This window comes from Synchiropus splendidus, chromosome 1 (assembly GCF_027744825.2).
Source record: "Synchiropus splendidus isolate RoL2022-P1 chromosome 1, RoL_Sspl_1.0, whole genome shotgun sequence".
In the NCBI taxonomy this organism is placed as follows: domain Eukaryota; kingdom Metazoa; phylum Chordata; class Actinopteri; order Syngnathiformes; family Callionymidae; genus Synchiropus; species Synchiropus splendidus.
In genome coordinates, this window is record NC_071334.1 from 59,034,642 (window position 1) to 59,054,182 (window position 19,541).

At 41.1% G+C, this 19,541-nt stretch overlaps 1 protein-coding gene across 2 annotated transcripts in view; it reads left to right on the plus strand.

Annotated features, from left to right (window-relative positions):
• Nucleotides 1-698: 698 nt before the first annotated feature.
• slc12a2 (solute carrier family 12 member 2) overlaps nt 699-19,541 on the plus strand; it is a 42,085-nt gene continuing 23,242 nt past the window's right edge. The window contains exons 1-3 of one of the 2 annotated variants that reach the window (XM_053884122.1): nt 699-1,879; nt 17,067-17,186; nt 18,598-18,673. In XM_053884122.1, coding sequence (XP_053740097.1) covers nt 1,304-1,879; nt 17,067-17,186; nt 18,598-18,673 — 772 coding nt within the window. In that variant the 5' untranslated portion in view covers nt 699-1,303. The remainder of the gene's footprint in view (nt 1,880-17,066; nt 17,187-18,597; nt 18,674-19,541) is intronic. The other variant, XM_053884032.1, reaches the window with a different exon arrangement.

The window sequence follows — 19,541 nt, forward strand, 5'->3', positions numbered from 1 at the left end:
GCGGATTGCAGAATACATCACATATTTGCATTCACGCCGCCACAAGCAACTGTCCAGAAGTTTCTGACAACTCTGATATTTTATTGGACTGAGTCGTTTTGTCCCCAACAAAGAGCAATGGACTTGTATTGAAAAACCTCCATTAGAGGTTGAAAAATTCTTCCATCATTTAGCTTTGTTTTCAGTGAGTTATCATCTTAGTAAAACACCTTATTAAAATTTAAATTAAATTAAATTTTAAATTCTGATTTTGTGATGTGTCTGTTACTGATTGCAGGGATATAACAATGTACAATCATCTGAAACGCGTGGAGTATCAAAATGAGATGCATGTTGACGTAATGACAGACAACTAAATAAAGCCTGTTAACTGGTTGTTGTTTTGTCTCGACGTGTCAGAGAAGGCTGGTCACGTCCTCCTGTATTCACGTACCAACCATCCTCAAGAAAGCTGTCACATTCCTCATAGCTCCTCCAGTTAGAAGTGCGTCTGACTTCTCTCAGACGTCAGCAACGTCTGCTAAACAATTGCAGGAAAAGACCTCAGCGTTAAGTGGCCGTATTGCGTCATGACACGTCTTTTGTCAAAAGCCCAGAGAATATTTGGCTTTAGGGTGTAAGAAGGCGGGAGACCGGCGGGAGGCGATAGAAATCTTCCAGTCTATGCCATTTAATACACGTCCAGGTAACCAGAGCTGAAGAGTGCAGGGTGTAGCGGAGGTTATTTCGATACAAGGTTCGTGCCGGACACCGCGCTGATGTAGTTACAGCCCACGTTCGTCACCTCTCTTCTCATAGGAGCGCGAGGACGTCACACCAACTGTTTGAGAACTATGACGTGTTCTCGCGATGCTTGCGAATCATGAAAGCTGAGACGCTGTAGGGGAGATCTCGCGAGGTCGCAGTCAACGCGATCCCACCCTTCAATGATGCCGACTGCAGTGTGTATATCACCAGCGAGGGGAAGCTCCGGGAGTCTAGGAGGAGCTGCGGCAAGGTCGACAACAGCATCCTGCCCAGAACACCAGGAAGACGGGAATTAGAGCGGTGTTTCCAACTCTCTCAAAGTAACTGGCTGAATTTGGGATTTACTGCCGTGGAAGAAGAGGACTAGAGTATCCCAAACTTAATAGCCTTGCCTCATGTTCCGAGGCAGCTAGCGAGCTACTTCCAACGGCTGTTTTAGCGCCTTTCGGTCCGGGCGAGCAGCGTGTCGCTGGACTCGGCGAAACTTCCTCTGAATAGTTTCGCGGACGGCAACGCGGATTTTGACACCCGGCTCGATCGTCTTGTTCGCTGTGCCATGTCAGCGTCATCCTCCGACCCAGCCGCGCCGGCTGAGAGCGCCGCGACTGAGCATGATTTTCTAGCTCCTGATGCAGGGCAGAGGCCGGCGGGTCCGACGCCCAGTCAGAGCCGCTTTCAAGTAGACCTTGTGGCAGAAGCAGCCGGGGCCGCCGAGGACAAGTCCCCGAGTTCAGACGCATCCACTACTGTCCCATCCAGCGACAAAGCCAGCTCTCTGGTATCGCATGAAACCGGCGATTCGGGGGCCGTCGGAGAGGAAGCCAAAGGACGGTTTCGAGTTGTAAACTTCGCGGACCCGAGTGGAGCCGGGAGCGCGGCCTCTCCGGAGGCGCCGGCCGAGGGGCTTCAGAACGGGGACACGGTGATGAGCGAGACCAGCTTACACTCATCCACGGGGGGTCAGCATCACTACCACTACGACACCCACACGAACACCTATTATCTGAGGACTTTTGGCCATAACACCATCGACGCCGTGCCCAACATCGATTTCTACCGGCAGACAGCGGCGCCGCTCGGGGAGAAACTGATCAGACCCACCCTGTCAGAGCTGCACGACGAGCTGGACAAGGTAAGCCCACAAACACGCCTGTGACCCCCTATCCCGAGTCACATCGTGGACTGGATCACGGCTATCGTCATCATCAGTTCACCCCGAAACAACTAAGATCATGTGATTAGAGTAGTGCGAACACGCTGCAGGACTGCGGCGTTCGTAGAGCCAATCTCGGGGAGCAAGTCGACTCTATGTTTCAGTTCTTTCTGAAACCTTAGACACCATGTCTCATCTCAGATGTTCGTGTCAAGGGCCATGCAAGGTCAGTCGTCGTGTAGCAGGGAGAGGAAAGTATGGCCACAAACAACTGCCCCTGATCTGTCAAAGAGCCTTCCATGTCTTCACTATTGTCTAGAGATTCCGTATTGAATCCAAAAGTTCTGAGGAGATTGTTGTGATTGATGTGGATGGGTGATCTGTGGGGAAGCTCTAATGAGTGAATGAGAGAACACTACCCCAAACAATAGGATAGAATTAAAAATTGGCTGAGTTGGTTGGCCAAATAATGTCGAAATGTATAAATAAATGGGCGCTGTTAAAGAAGTTTTCTGTGAAATAAACTGGTACTGGTAGAAATAAATTGGTACACATCTTGAGTAAAAGTGTTTCTTTTGAATTAAAGCCAAAACAAATGACACTGGAAGGAAACAACGTACTTGACCTCTATTGTCATTATACTGTGTTCAGATTTATTTGCTCTATAACCAAAGCCTACACAGCCATATTTTAAAGGATCAGTTTTAGATTATATTAGATTAGTCATATATTTGTCAGTCCCACAGTGGGGAAATGCAACATGTCACAGCAGCCATTAACAACAAATACACATATCAAAGTAATTTTGAAGGTATGAAACAAACATTCACCACGCATCAGCAAAAAAAAAAAAAAAAAAAGAAAGAATGGGGGGGGGGGAAATGGTCCTTCGAGGCAAAAGGCATGTTTTTCCCCTTTCCTCCTGGGCAGAATCTGGAATTTTCTTTTGACTGATAAGTTTCAAGTTGGTGGATGTTGTTTTCAATGAAAGTCTGTTCAGTTTAGGTGAAAGGACACCATGGCTAGAGCAGCACGTGAGTTTTCTGCAGTCACCCTAGCTGCCCCGGTGCGTGATGGTGCTCACATTGGCATTTCTGCTGATGCTGATTCAAGTTTGCAGTATCAACTGCAAATCTTATAAATTGCTCTTGTATGAATCTCCAGAAAAACTTGTTTATGCATACCATTGTACTATGTTTGGCCTACTCATAGGTTTGGCAAAATGAATTGAGCAGATTGAAAAACAAATAACGGAAGTCATGTGAAAAAGAAATTTTACTTGTGCAAAATTTCTGATTGGTATTTGGCATTTGGCATACCTTCACTTGACCCGACAACAACAACACGACAACGTAGTTGTTGGTGCATCCATTCATCCATATTTCTCATGAAAATCTTTTGCCTGTTGGCTGGATCTGGAGTCCAACAGTATATACAGTCTCTTTCCGTCACATCGCTGATATGCTTTGTCTTCCTGCTATTGCTCTTGTTACTGTTACAAACACAATTTATGTAAAATAATTCAGCAATGCACATTAAGCTCTGTACCCACCAGCAATTTACTCTCATGCAAGAAAGTGTGTCAGGAAGTGCAAGCCAGGCTTAATCTATGCTTTCTACTGTGTTACTTAACTTGTTAAGAGGTTACATGACAAATGAAGCAATGGTTTTTAGTCAAGGCAGCTACAGCACTATTGCTTTTTATTTAACAGTGTTTTAAACCAGCTAGCCGACTGTAAATGAGTTAGATTGCGATTCCTGACTTTATTTTTGCAAATCCTCTAATAATGCACCCTAAGCCTTGCTCGGCTGTAGTATCTGGCTGACACATCATATGTCGATGGATTTCTGGCTGTACACTTGAGTCTGCTGCATGATTCCAGAAACTGCACTGTAAACATCTCAGCTATGAATAGAAGGCATTCATCCACTGCTGCAAGTGAGTGTCTGTGGCCACACTTTCTGATTTTATATTCTCACGTGCCACTGCCAAATGAATGTAGCTGTCTGATGCAGTTAGTTGTGGTCTTTAAATACAGCAGGTAATTTGTGTTTGTGCACCTTGTGAATATTTTCAGCTTTTTTTATCCAACTATTAGCAAAGTCATTTACTACAATAACACTTACCTGATTTAGCCTTGAAATAGTGCCTATTTATTTTGGAAATTGTGGGCGTCAATCTTAAATGGAGCTTTTTGAGTATTTTAACGTACAGCATGCAGCGTCTTTTAAAGGTCATTCCTTCAAAGTGAAAAAAAGAAACTTTTTCATTCTGCAATCTATGCCAAAGAATCATAAGGGATCACTCTAATACATGTTTGTTCTTGTTGGTCAGTTTGCAGTCCACCTTGACCTTACATGGTATTTGGTAATAATTGTACTAAACATCTTGGGTGAATGGAGAATGAGCAACACTGCCATTATCTCAGCACACAGCTTGGATTTATTCAATGTCACATACAAACATACTCATAATTTTTACTGTTAGACAGCCAGAGATCATGGGAAACACTTCACTTCTGTTGCAGTCACTAGAAGTTTTATACATTAATGGAGCTGCTTAGCACCTGAAGTTTTAGTCAAATTATAGTGCCTCTATACCTCTGGGTGTAATAAGTTTATATAAACTGCTGTCTGTGGTAACCAGTGCCAGTAGAAATAGGTTTCCCTTTGTTTTTCAATGACTTGCTTGTCAATCAGAGTGTTCCAGGGAAGGTCACCATGTAATACAGCATGTTAACATTCCTAGATACAGCACAGCGGACGTCTACCACACTTGGGTGACAGCTGCATTACCATCACTATTAGTTATCCTTAATTATCCTCCTCAGAATTATCTTTTCATCAATTTCTCATGCTGGAAGTCTGTCGTCCTGGCTTGTAAAAGGCCTTTGTCGTCTATGAAGTCAGAACCATGGCAACCACAAGCCCCGGTGAAGAAGCTGAGACACAAATTCATTTTGTCTCTACTGATTAGCATAACAACGTCTATATTGGAAACAATTCCTTGAATTATTATGACACTTTTTTCACTTTGTATTGTATCATTTGTTGGTGTGATGTATGCAGAAACTTGAGGGTGAGGAAACCGTCAAAAGGTTCCTTATTCATTCTCTGCTATTTATCTTATCAGAAGTAGTTTTATTTTATTTATGTTATTCCAAAACATCCATCATCTTTGCTTCTGCTGATGAGTTTGAGAATATTTTCTTCTTCTAGTAATAGTGTTATCCAGTTGAGAACCTCATTGTCCCACATTGTTGTCGTAGAGCTTTTCACAAAACCTATTTTGGCCACATTCTTTAAATATGGTGATGAAATTAATAATGCCAAGGTGGAAGTTTGGTCTCTGTACAGTGAGATTCCGGAGCTGGCAAAGGTTACTATTCACAAATGGTGCTGATGCATAAGAAATAATGGCAGCAATATTCTCTGGCTTGAGTTGTCCGAAAACAAACATTTTAGCGAACTGTGGACTCTTGGTTTCCCAATAAATATGTGTGTGAACAGCTGTTTGTACGGTAGGTACACCGTACACAAATGGAGAGTAATAACAATCCTTTGTCTGCCGCTGGGTGCTTATTGGACTGAACCATGGGTCTAGAAAACTGATCCACTGAACTTTGATTATAGAGTTGAATATCAAGGTGTGAATGAACAAAAGAAAAAATCTTTATGGTACTTATTTTTTGCCATTTTGTTTTGTTCAGTATTAATCTTTCATGTCATGTCATTACTGATTAGATTCAAACATGTCATGTGACTTCCAGTTTCTGTCTTAAAAGAATTCCTTTGGGCTGGAGATGCACACTTCCTGTCTTGACTCAGGTTTGCTCCGGGAAATTGTGTGACGAGTCATCATATTTATTACGTACGCTGATGTAATAGCTCATTGCTCTGTTAAGGAGTAATGTGGGCTGTAAAATAATCTAAATCCATGTGTCATGTTCTCACCCAATAAAGGATTAATGTTTGCCCAAACAAAATGAATTTCTTCAGCTGCCTAAGTTCCAATCAAACAAAATCTACAGAGAACAACTTGTTTTCAGGTAAATAATACTGATACAGGGTACAAAGTAGGAGGGAGATCAACAACGGCTAACTTTAACTGTCTTTTGTGGTGTAGACCCCCAGGCCAAATTCAGTGTTCTGACTCACTCTGTCCCGCCCCTGTCAGCTTTATGTCTAACTCGAAATGCCACATTTTTCAGGGATGTTTATTTTGTTTCCAGGTGAAATGAAGATCTTAAAATGTTTTTTTTTTTTTTTTTTTACTCTTATCAGCTAATCATGCTTGTCATTTCTTGTTTTTTTTTCTCCTTGAAATGAAATCAAGAACTTGTGTAACATGTTTTTTATGTGTTCTTTATTTCTCATTTCCAGTATTTAGTTTTGTCTCCACTCTAATCTATGCTTTTCCCTCCACTCTGGCCGCTGCTACCCACTACAGTTTCTGCTAAACTTGTTGGCCCCGTAGGGAAAATGTAATGGCTTAATGAAAATATAAATCCTCTTGCAAAACATCTCTCAGCAGAGAGTGAGGGGAATAATCTGTAACAAAGCAAGACTCCCAAGCAATGTGGTAGTGATAGTATTTGTTTTTTTCGACCAGGCATAAAAACTACACACAAACATGTAATGGCCTTCTTGGCTGACATAGTTTTCTTCTTCCATGTAACAGTGGCATACGTGACTTAATACCCCATGCTCCTATGAGGTAGTAATATTTGTGGGGGGGGTTTCCTTGTTGTAAACTGAGAACACTGGGGTGGGTATATGTAGCTGTGGATCAGGATTGTTTCCTGTTGTTGGAGCTGCTTAGCTGAGTCAGTTGACTTCCGCTGCTGTTGGTCCTACTTAAGAGATAAATGATGGATGGATACAGATCAATACAGATTATGTAGCAAGAGGTTCTTCCTGGACCAAACCCAGCAGGGATCTGGACTGTTGGTTGGTGGGGTGAAACACCCTGTCACATGATTTATTAATGGTTTGTATGTTTGTGTTTGGAAAAGCACAGGTATCTTAATTAGCTTTATCTCCTGCTGTTTCCATTAACAGCAGGCTTGAAGATATCAGAGTAGAATTCAAATGAATCAGATGGCAAAACATTTATTTTATGATGCCACTTTAATGCTGTTGGAGTGATGGTGATGTCACTGTGTTTATCATTCAATCATTTAGAAATACATTGATTTTAACTAAATAAATTGATTATCTCACAATAAATGTATTGTGAATAGTATTTATTTTTATAGCTTCATTCATGTAGTTGGATCTGACTTTACTGATTTTATGGTCCGAATTATTGCCTTATTGTGGCAGATGTCAGCTCACCTCTGTCAGAACAGAAGTAGCTTGCACATGAGCAAACACAAACTAGTTTGCATTATCAGTATTGTGTAACCCTTATCAGTCTGTACTCAAGAGTGTTGCATCCGTGCTTGGATTTGATCTCAGTGATGGGTTCTTAATAAGTCAGACGATCATGAAATCAATGTTAGGGATCAGACCTTATCAAATTTGCTTGCAGGAGTCCTGGACCACATTTATCACTTGATACACCACAGATACACTAAACTTTTGCAGTCACCGAAATACTAGTGTGGCCACCTGTTTTGTGCATCTCGATGTCTGTAGCGTCAGTCTCCGAAGTGTTTTGTTCAAGGTGTCCTTAACATTGCAGTTTCAAAATGAAAAATGTAAAAAAATATTTTCTTTTGATGAGTTTGATCTTCAGATCAGGTTATGAGCTGTTTGTCTATGGAGGCGCAAGTAATTTGTGATGATAAGTCTGCACCTTACCTCTCTAGGCCAGCAGCTTGAATAGAGCTCTTATTGTGTCCTCAGCACAGGACACATCAAGTCTTTGTGGTATGTGTATTGACAGTAATAGGAGTTGAGCATATTTCATCAACTCCAAATTACTCTTGCTTGTAGATATTCTGGATCAACCGATAGCTGGGCGCTTTTAATTAGCTGCTCCACCCGTCTAATAACACGGCAGCATTTGGTTCAGTGTATGTGTCGAAGAAATAAAGAGGATTTGTGCTGGATTGGAGGTCACGGTGACCCTGTTTTTTCCACTCTGGTGGTAAAGTTCACTTTCATCCGGATTGGAAATTCCACTGCACCCATGGACAGTTGCCCACATAGCTTGCACTCTGATCAATATATCGGTCAGTGCTGATGTCATCACGCTCTGGCTGTGGAATACACCTAATGGTCATTTAGTCTGAACTTTCATAAACAGGAAGTTCATTGGGGTTTTCTGTTTCTGTAAAAATATGTCAACAGTGAAGTAAGCTGACAGCTGTTGTTATAGTCTCTTGATCAGCCTGAGTCATGATGCGCTGCCGGTCTTTATTGACATACCAGAGAGGAAAAAGTGACATGGTACATTTATTCATCCTGAGCAGCCAAGCAGAACTGAGATGCGCTTAAATATTGATGCGACCCGCCTGCGTGGCTCCAGTAAAACATTTGCATTTTAAAGAACACAGAAATTAACTCCCAACGGAGAGGTCTTTTTATGGCTAAAATGTTAAGAAAGAAGTAACAGGTTGTTGGCATTTTTTTATTCTTATTTATTATTATGTTAGTCGAACTTGCTGTTGGTGGAAAACCACTGTTTTACATATTAGTTTCCTAAGTAGTACAACACATTTTGTTTTCAAATAATTCTTAGAAATATACTCACTGATGTCCTGCCCTTGAATGTGTCCTTGATGTGCTACACACACACACACACACACACACACCACACACACACACACACACGCTGATGACTTATAGCATCAAATAACACAAGGACTCAAGTGCAGGAACTTTCACTTCTTTCTGCCAATGGAACATTTTGTAATGACTGAACTATTGTGAATGCTTTTTTTCCTGACTTTATTTGGAATCTGCTGTTTGTGTTTTGAAAATACTTGAAACCTCTTACAGAAGAACCATGAGAACAGCCATGCACAGTTCAAAGCATTTTAAGTTTAGTTTTTTTTTGGTGCATTGTAGGTCGTAAGAAATATAATAAATGTCTCTCGCTGTTGCCTGTGTTGCCAAAAATGTCAAGTTCACTGTCACCATTAGATGAGGGTGAATACCTCAAGACATCACATGACTGTCATAGAATAAATGTTTGTGCTTCCAGTCAGATAAACACCTGACAAAGCCTAGGAAATAGGAACGCTGCAATTTGAAACGTCTCAATATACACAGCAGAAAGGTCTTCTGGTCCTTTGTATAAGTCATTTGTCCATGGTTGTGCTGTAATTGTGATGGCTATCTAACTCATAAAACAAGTCTTTCTTTCCTATAATGTGACTCTTAAAACACTTGTAGCATGAGACAGTCATTTAGATGCTATCAAGCTGTCCACGCTGATGTCTATAGTTGAAGGGGCACATGTGCGTCTGCATGAGGCTGCGTGGATTAACTAGACGGCTCAGTGGCAATCTAAATGGGCCATTTGCTCTAATACTGCTTTGTTCTGATTTGGGTTTAAGATTGTGGCTATCTTCGGATTTAGGCTGCTGGCTGTAAACACAGATTTCTTGTCTTGAGTGGAGGCCAGAGAGATTAGTCAACTGTTGATGGTGGAGCATGAGTACTGACAATTGAGTACTTGCATATACCCAATACCAATAGGGGTACTTAAAAATACCATAATATCCATTTCAAATAGTGCTATAAAAATCTGCACTTGACACCAACACCACTGCCACATATTTCATCTTCAATATTTCAAGTTAGTCTGGACTGATATATAATATCTAAGATCCTGGTACTGCATACTGTTTTACATAGACAGTGTTCTCTTGTTCAACTTTTCTGGACCACACACAACAGTTGAAGCATCACTATAGAAGGAAGTAGCAACACTATACTGTAACCCCAGGTTACATTTTTACCCACAGCGCAGATCTTCATATAAAATCACAGTCTCTGTAACTAGTTGTGTCTTTGTAAGGAGCTTTTTGAATTAAAGCAGGAACGGGTCCAAAATCATCTGATCGAGGTCGAGATCTGTTGGTATTGGGTGCTGTCCTGAGCGAGTATTTGACAAGTACAGCGAAATGGGCCACTATCAGAGCAAGCACCGATACTGGTATCGGGACATCCCTATAAATAAGGCAACCATTTAATGCTGTTTAAAATGAATGAGGGCCAATTCATTACAGTGACTTGATTGAAAAAAAAACAAACAAACTTGAAACTATATTGAAATATAAAATGGTAAATGGCTAAAGTGATCTACTCATCTCTAAAGGCTCAGTTGTTTTATTTAAGTTCTTGTTAGTAAATTTGGAATCAAAAGTCTGAGTATCAAATATTAGTATCAGTATTTGCTGCTGCTCTGCATGCTGAAAGGTATTTTGTGCTCTGAAGGAATTGTAATCTAAAAGTGTTGGTTATTCTACGTGGATAAAAAGGCAACCAGCTGTTTTACTCAAGTTCTTTTTCCTGAATGATGGTGAGCTTCAGCTGTCACAGCATTCCAGACTTTAATACAGGATATACTGTGAGGTCAGCCTGCACAATAGAACCTCTGGGTGTGTTGGTTTTTTGTATCTTTCTTTTACAAATCTCCCCCCTTTTTAACTTGACTACCCCTTTTTCCTTTGTTTGCCACACAAGCATTTGTACACAGAAACAGGAAGTAAAGAACACCCTTGGCTCCTGGTGGTGCCTCTAACAGCACAGCGAATCCCCTTTGTTTCAGCATTGCGCGTCACTGGTTGCTTTACAGCTGTTATAACACTCACACTCACACACTCACTCACACGTTAGTATTGCTATCGCTGTGGGGACATTGTGAGGTTTCACATTGCCATAATGCTTTCCCCAGCTTCTCACCCTTAATGTAACTCTCCTAAACACATGGCTAACCTTAACCAGGACTCAGAACCAAACTGAAACCCTATTACAATCACCTTGTTATTTTGAAGTCTTCATCCTCAAGTTGAGGTTTGGTCCTGTGGCGACTGGCAAATGGTCCCCACAAGGTAGTAAAACAAGCCCACATACACACACACACATGCACACATTGTGGGCACATATGCAGACGCGCTGTGGCAGCAGCCAGTTAAGTTCCGTATGTGTGGGCTTTCTTCTCAAAACTCTTCCTTCTCGTCAAGTTTATGTGCGTCACTTCAAGTCTGGATTTAAAAATAGAATTGCACCCCCTTTTTCCTGGGCAGCTCATCACGATTCACTGTCACTTTCCACAACACATGTATTCAATTTTCTTATGTAACCACTCGTGACTTGGGCTGCTCAATGTCGTGCCATCAAAGGACATTTTTGGTGACCTCATTAAACCCTGTGAGGTGTTCGGTTAACGTGATTTATTGTTGCCATGCAAACTGGCACACAGTAGTCAACTTTTCTGCATTTGCATTTATTATTATGCTTTTTAGGTGGTGGAATCTTCCTTTTATGGGATTTCTTTCACAGTGAACATTTGTGATCTTTTGCCACCAGACAATATTTTTTTTCATTTCATTTGTATCAACTGCAGTATTGGTTTCTGTTCAGCAACTTCACAAATAATTTTATTAAGTACGTGACCAAAGTGGGGCGAAAACGTGGTTTGGGTTACCAGGGGACGATCACAGTCGTAGGAAAGGAACCAGAGAAAAGACAAATTGTCTTAATTACTCTAATTGTCCTTCCTTCCACCTGGGGGCAGCTGTATGTCATGGTAATAGCAAAACAGACTACTACTACAGACAATAAGGTGATGATTGAGTGCGACTGCTCTCCTGCTCCGCCAGTGGTGTCAGCGCTACAAATCAGTGGGACCCTCTGGTGCCAATTACCGTCTGAACCAGTCTCATTTATTAGCAATGTTTGAATGGCAAACTCCCGTCAGTGAGCTGGATGCAGCCCTGAGAAGGCTTGTATCTCCTGACAGATGGACAGTAATTTGCAAACAGAGGTTGTATTGACTAAACCAGACATGCCAGGGTTTAACAATAATGAATGTGCACTGGCCCAAGGCCTAGTGCTGGTGCCCCAGATCACAACTCTTCTGACAAACAAATGAAGCGACCTAAAGCACATTTTAGATCACTTCTCCCACTTTCTTTTAAGTAACCTCCTCTCAAACAACCAGAGCATTGTGGGGACATGTGCACGTACACAATGAAATTGCATGGGGAAAAGTCGGAAGGCCCAAACGGAATCTCTTTCAAATGAAATTGAGTACAGGACGTGTTCTCCAAACCACCAACAGGGTATCTTATGCTGATTTACTCTTCGAGAGAACACAAGTGTGACCTTCATAATCATGCTTCCTGTTGCCTGCGGTTCTTCCAGCCTGCATGACAGATGGACCACCACTGGTCGGTGCAGCACTTTATCAAGCACGATCGCTATTTTCACTTGGGGACTGCAGTCACGGAACGAGCGGTCAGCAATGACAGGCCTTTTCACACGAGGCCCACTGCCAACATCTGAACCTCACAGTAGGGCGGTTCGCATGACAGAACTACAAATGAAACAAACATTTAATTTTGGTCTCAGGCGACTGGTCTGGAAATAAACCAAACTACAGTTGCTGACATATTTGTTGTTTGACAGAATCAGGGTTGCCTTTGAGTCGGCTCCTTCCCTGACATTTTCCTGTGCATCAATAGAGCAAGAGCAACTTAATTTGGAATAGTAGCAACTATTTAACTTGCTGTCTGCCCACTTGTCCTCACATGAAGAATTGTTGGTCTGTTTTTAGAGTAGTGATTGCCTCACACAAGTGTTGTTACTTTTAAAGGCAGTAGCAAGATTCCAGATGGCTCGAACCGGCTGTACTTCCAATGATGATGCCACTTGGTCACAACTTTGGGAACAACAGCAGTAGATAATGACACCACTAGCACTGTAGTAAACTATCGACTTCAGAGTAAACCAGCAATATACAATCTTGTATTACACATTAATAATGGACAGCACAGTCAAGTGGGCACTCTCATGAAGTGAACACGGCTTCTCAAGCTTACAAAGGCAAATGTATGACCACAAATCTAATTGAAACCACTTGATCACAGATGTATATCAGAGGTACCTCTCATGTAGAAAGGTTTGGAGACCAATTCTGGGTGGTCAGAGTCAGATGGTTTGAGACAGGGATCATGTTGGGCAAAGAATAGGAAATTGAACTACCAGGCAAAAGACAGTTTTACTGGCAAAGAATTCTGATTCTGAACAGTTCACCAAAAGGTGTCTTAAAAAAGAGCCCTTATAAAGGACGAGGAAGAGACATCAAGGGGAGTTCACCATTGTTTTTGTACCTGGGAACAAGGCCTGAGGCTGCCTTGACTGTCTGCTCAGAGACTGAAGAAGGCTGTTGTGTGGAACTTGACAACATGAGCAGCGATAAAAGAGATGAACTGTGAGCTGAATCCAATTTGGATGACACAAGTTAACCAAAACTTTATTAAGTGCTGCCTCGAGACTCTTTGTCTCCTCAGTTATCTTGCTGTTTGTGAAACCCAGTGAGCAGCTTGTTCAGACGCGTGTATTTGCGTTTTGTGTGAGATTATTGAAGCCATATTTGATTGTACTGTTGTGTTTTTAAAACTGCTACAAGTCGCTGGCTGCATCTGGAAAGCTCCAAAATCAACATCCTTTGCTTTCAGCGTCATGGAAAACAAAGCGGACGTCATCTATGTACATGTTTACAAGTCTCCATGTGTGCGTGTGTACGCAGACAGGATGTGCACCCAATTTAGTCAGTTTGAATTGAATTGCCAATTAAGTTGTTTTCCAGACCACTGTAGTAATTGTGTACACCAAGCACTACTGATTAAATGTGAGTGCTAAACAAGAACATTAGAGCTGAATGCCACTGATAAATATCTCCGTTCATCTTGTTTCAAAGAGCAACCAGTTACATGCGGTGGCTTAGAAATGTTACGCTGCATTCACAATCAGAGCGTGTGTTAATGCCCTCAGTCCTGATATAGTGTGCACAAACAAATAGCAAACTATGATTTAAGTAAAGTGACAAACTAAAGGATTGAAGGATGCTGTATTGAGAAGTGCTCTGAAACATTCAAGTCAGTAGTAATTTTGTAAAAACTGGAATTAAGAGTAGTTTCCAATTGTTGGAGAAAAGCAGCAGCTAATTTTAAGTATGCAATTTCTCATAACTCTCATAATATTTATTAGATTAGTTTCTGTATATAAACACGGTCCATGATGTCAAGTTGCTCTCTGCCTAATGATGTCTTTTTTTGTGCTGACCTGCCTAATTTAGAGGTTATGGCCCACCTTTGCTCTCAAAATACCTCCCTGGAAATGGATACTGTAAGCTTCTCTGAACACAGTTCTTCTGCCTAAAAAAAAACAACTCAGCATGTTCGTGGAGTTCTATCTTGGAAATTTCCTGCTCAACCAAAGAACTGTACTCGGGATCGGTGGGATGTGATAACAGTGTAGAGATGACGGCTACACCAGACATTTGATAGTATCTCCACCGGAGCCTGTCTGTAATGGTATCATCTTTGCCGGAAAGAAGCATACAGTCTCAATGTAATTTTATATCTATAATGGCGTGAATTATCCAATGTCCCCGTCAGTATTTTTACAAGCTAGCAAAGTCATGACAAGCAACTGTGTAAGTGAAGGTCACAGCAAGGCAGTCATTTATATGTAAATATAAATAAAACATAACAAAACGTGTGTTGCGATAAATGTTTGTCGTGATGAAGATCTGAATGGAGCTGGGACTCACTTTATCATTGAGGGCAATTTAATGGCCGTGCAGTTTTGAAATGGAGTCACAGAAGTATTTTGTTCAGACTTATAATGAATCTTTGTTCCAAATTATTATCCTAAACACGTTGCCTAATTGTCTCTCAATAGTTGCTTTGTTTATAGCTGCTCCACTTTACACCGCCATCGTTTGGATGAATCAGATCGGCATCTTTGCTGGCTGCTAAAAGTTTTTTCTCCATGATTTGTCAATGAACAGTTAAGCTGGCCGACAAAGCAACAAAAAACAGATTAGTTCATCCTGTGACTGTAAAATCTGTGTTCACTGGGTGCAAATTTACAAGCTCTAATGACATTTATTATTAATACTCAGAACATGCTACCATTGCTTTTTATCTTTCTTATCGGTTCAACAACCAAATGTTTCAAAGAAGTTTCTCTCAAGCCTTTATTGTTGTCATTTTTTAGTTTGTAGGCAAATGTGCCCTTCATGGCATGTTATGATTTGGGTTTTACTGCCTTGCCAAACTCTCAATGCTCAGCGTTTGTCGTGCAAAGCTAGCTTTTGTGTTGCTCCAGCCATGTAGATAATGTTCACTAACTCATCCTGTTTGGTCTGCACTGCTCTGTGTGGTGAATTTAGCCTTTTTAACACTGTCACAAAGTTTCTGTCCTCCAGTTTAGATCGTTGTAGTAAGTTGCTATATAACACGCTCTTCAGGGTTGTTACTGAACTATACACCACTGAAGAATGAAGAGTTAAGAATAACAATTCTTCATGAAATTCCACCACAGAGATGCCCCTGGTTGACATTGTCCCAAATGCTGTCGGAGGACACAGCCCTGGATTTCAGTATTGCATAATGCCATCAGTTGCAAATTGGGTGATGCACCACATGCTTCTGTTACAGCAGGAACAAATGGTGCTTGCTCTCTGTGAAACCTTGGGAGATTTGGTGGTCTGATAAGTAAATTGATTGTATATGGCACCTCACAGAACCAGTTTCGGGGAGAAATGCCAACTGCTTACCCTGCTAATTCTTGTGTGCAGGTGGGAATGTCACGTACTGGATAGGAGGATCCATGTAAACATCAATGCAAAACTGTCGTACTTCGTCAGTTGTGAGATCATGTTCACAACATAGAACAGGCCTGGCCAACCTGAGGCTTCCGAGCTGCATGCGGCTCTTTGCCCACTTTCATGCGGCTCTTTACCGAATGAGCCACGAACTGGCTGCGATTTTGGTCAAGTTGCTATTCAGATGATTGTTTATACAGGAAATGAGACGAAAAAGTAAGAGCTATTCCAACAAAATATCAAAATATTGTTCAAAGACTGTGACATGAGTTTAACTTTGGAACATAAACAATAAACCTGGCCGCATGTGCTCCAAGCCGCCGCCCCCCCCGGCTCAGAGCACATTCAATGCCGACGTGAGCTGCGGTCCTAAGACCATCATCAGATCCACGATCAACACGATTTAACATGACCTAGTTCCACATTTCACTTTGTCATTCCCTAAACTAAACGTATGGCATGTGTTTCACCTATTATTCATTGTGGATCACCGTGGAGTCGTCGTGTTTAATTCAGTGGAGCGAAGATGAGACTGTCCAGTGTTATCCACTACATCCACTGTGTGATACTGTCTTTAATGTCAGAATCAGGGTGGCTGAGAAACCTTGGGCCTAACTACCAGATTATTTCAGTACAGTGAGCCCACCATCTTTTTTTCCACTGCCTTTCACTTTTTCTATGGATCAAGAACAATCTTTTCAGAGACTCCACGAGGCCTGTTTCCATTGAGCCTGACTGGTGCTACTCTTTTTCGCCTTCTGAGGCTGACGCCTGATCAACCCTTGGCCTCTGTGTCGTTGTGTTAAAACTCCAGCTGCTGAGATAAAATGACATACCAGATAGATTACTGTGACATTTTCCATCCAATGGTGGAGGGGGTGGGAGTGGACGCTCTGAAAATGTCAATACGTGAATAGGATGCTGTTTTAGCATTAAAAGGTCATAACGTGTGCAATAAAGCAAGTGGTAAATTGTGACACAGGACGTCACAACAGTGTGTAAGGCAAGCTTCCTGTCTTAAACAACAACACCGCTGTCACTATGCTGCACAGCATTGAGAGAACCTCTCACAACTTTCATTACATTATTTAAAACATATATACTCCAAATGATTTTTTTTCCTTCGTAGTTTCACAAGACACTATGACATTTAAGGCCAGGGTTGGCATGATGTAAAACATTTTAAAGAGAATATCAGACGAGTTTCAAACCTTGTTGGGTATTGGATAACAACAACATTGCATGTTCAGAACTAAAAGTGGTGCATTTCCCATATGTACTTGGGAGTCAAACATTTTCTTAACTGAGTTCTTGTCGGTGATTTTCTGAAAATTTGACTGTAAATGTAACATTTTTTGTTTATGCTTTTAGGAGCCATTTGAAGATGGTTTTGCAAACGGTGATGAGCTGACCCCAGCTGAGGAGGCTGCTGCAAAGGAGGCAGCTGAGTCCAAAGGGGTGGTCAAGTTTGGATGGATTAAGGGAGTGTTGGTAAGTAATGAGACATTAAATAACATTGTCAAAGGGCTTGTCGACTTCTGCAGCACGTCATTCAAAAGACCTCATCCTTGTAATCAATAGCTTCTGATTAACCGAATAACATTTGGAGTTCTGTTTTGCTATTAAAAAAAAGTTCAGGCGGATATTATGCAGCATTTACTTGACACGAGTGCAAAGTATTCCTTTTTTCGAGGCCAGTTTCAGCCGGCTATCTTTTCTGCACTGTGCAAATAAGCACTGAATCCGACATGAAAAGATGTCAAATCAACTTGGAGTCTGTGCCGTGTAAATGGGCCCTGAAAGACCCTGCAATCTTAAGGGACCCCTGACACATACAACAAGGCTCCAGTGAAAGCCCAAAAAACATCAAAAGAAAAACATACGTTTGTTGATGTCCAAAGGTCAGTCTAGATGCACTTATGTATTATTCACTGTCATCCATTTTGAGGTCTGTCTGTTGCAATACTTGCACTCACTTCAAAATGTGGTGTTCAGTGTTTATTATATCAAAGTGCAAATACCTGGAAATTTCAACTGAGGTGATTTCTTGTCTCTTCTCCATCGATTAATGTGAAACCCAAATGTCTGTGTGCATGTTAAATAAGGCAATACTTTTAGACTTAGACTTTATTTATTGTCATTGCACAGAAACATATCACTGTATTATGGCAACGAAATTTCGGTCTGAGGCCTAAATACTACTAAATTATATATAATATATATATATATATATATATATATATATATATATATATATATATATATAGTCCAGCGTTCAGCAACCTGACAGCACCAGGAACGAAACTGTTCCTGAATCTGGTGGTTCTGCATCGGATGCTACGGAACCGCCTGCCGGATGGCAGGAGGGAGAGTGAATATGCTAGCAGAACCCTGTCAAAACAAGCTCTTTGTTTATTTTTTTCTAGTCGAAAAGGAAGTCCTGTTTGTTTTTAATGACTTTTTCATTTAAATTGTCATGTCTCTTCATTATTTGAGAGGATTGCTTGCGAGGGAGGCATGTGTGGATCACAAGACAGCCGGTCTTCCTAGGATCAAATCTTGGCATCATATTTTCCTTCAACACACTGAACCCCACAGCACTGTTATTGAAACCTTAGTCTTGTGTGAACCATCAGGAGAGATGTATTCACAAGCCCTCTGTGGATTTTGGAGGTCATGATGTCCCGGCTTGCCTACCGTGTCTATTTCTGAAGAACACTGCGGCCTCATACCTTTTATGTTCTGGACACTGTTTATCTGCATAAAGCAGTTACTTTTTATTTTCTAATGGTACGTGGAGTCGTTTGCATTGTGGTGTGTTGAAAACTCAGGAGGTTGATTTTGTACTGTATGCAGGGCAGTTGTACTTACTGATCAAGACAACTGTCCCTCCTCTCTACAGGTTCGCTGCATGTTGAATATTTGGGGTGTTATGCTGTTTATCCGCATGTCATGGATTGTCGGACAAGCTGGAATTGGTAAGTTGATTTCTTCTTAGAAACTAGTATGAGTGCAAAATATCCGGTAAAGTGCACTGCAGCCTCATTTCCTCATAGAGACAAAGAACTGTTGAAAGCAGCATGTTACTTCCCTTTTCTATATCGCAAAATCGACATTTATGTAATCCTTGCTCTTTTGAAGGACCTTACTACGAGACAAGGGCTTCAAAAATTCTGATATCATGCGCAATGATTGCTTATTGCAGTTTTGTCACTAACTAATCTCAGTTTTGAGTGTCACAGCCAAGAACACATCCTGAATATATTTTTAAATTATTTTCCCTCCAAAATTACAATTTTCCTGAAGTATGATCATTTCTGTTTGACCGCTGATCTTTTTTTCCCCGACAGCTCAAATGTTATTTAGATGCCTGATATTAAACATTCCTGAGTTATGCTATGTCTTCTTGTCTTATGTTTCATTTCCTACTTCTCTTCACCTACATCTTCACCAACTACGAGTAATAAAGACGTGAGAGTTACGTGGCAGGCACTTTATTTAAATGAGCTGCTGTGCTGCGTAACTGGTTCGCCTTCATTTTTAAAGTACATTTGCAGCCAAAAAGATCATTCTTGTTAATCTCAGTTGGTTTTCTGCTTGTTAGTTTCTGTAGTCCAAGCATTATCCTGCCATCCGATACTCATTTCAGAATTAAAAGTCCAAGTTGCTCTAACAACAATTTATGGTTTTATGTTATTAAAATGAAGTGACAATAATGAATTGCTGCAGAATGCAATCAGTATTTATTACAAATATGAAGTAATTATTTGGTTAAATTTGCATAAAAACGTGACAGAACCGTGTGAAATGAGTTCTGTCCAAGTTTTCATGTGCAGATTAATGTTT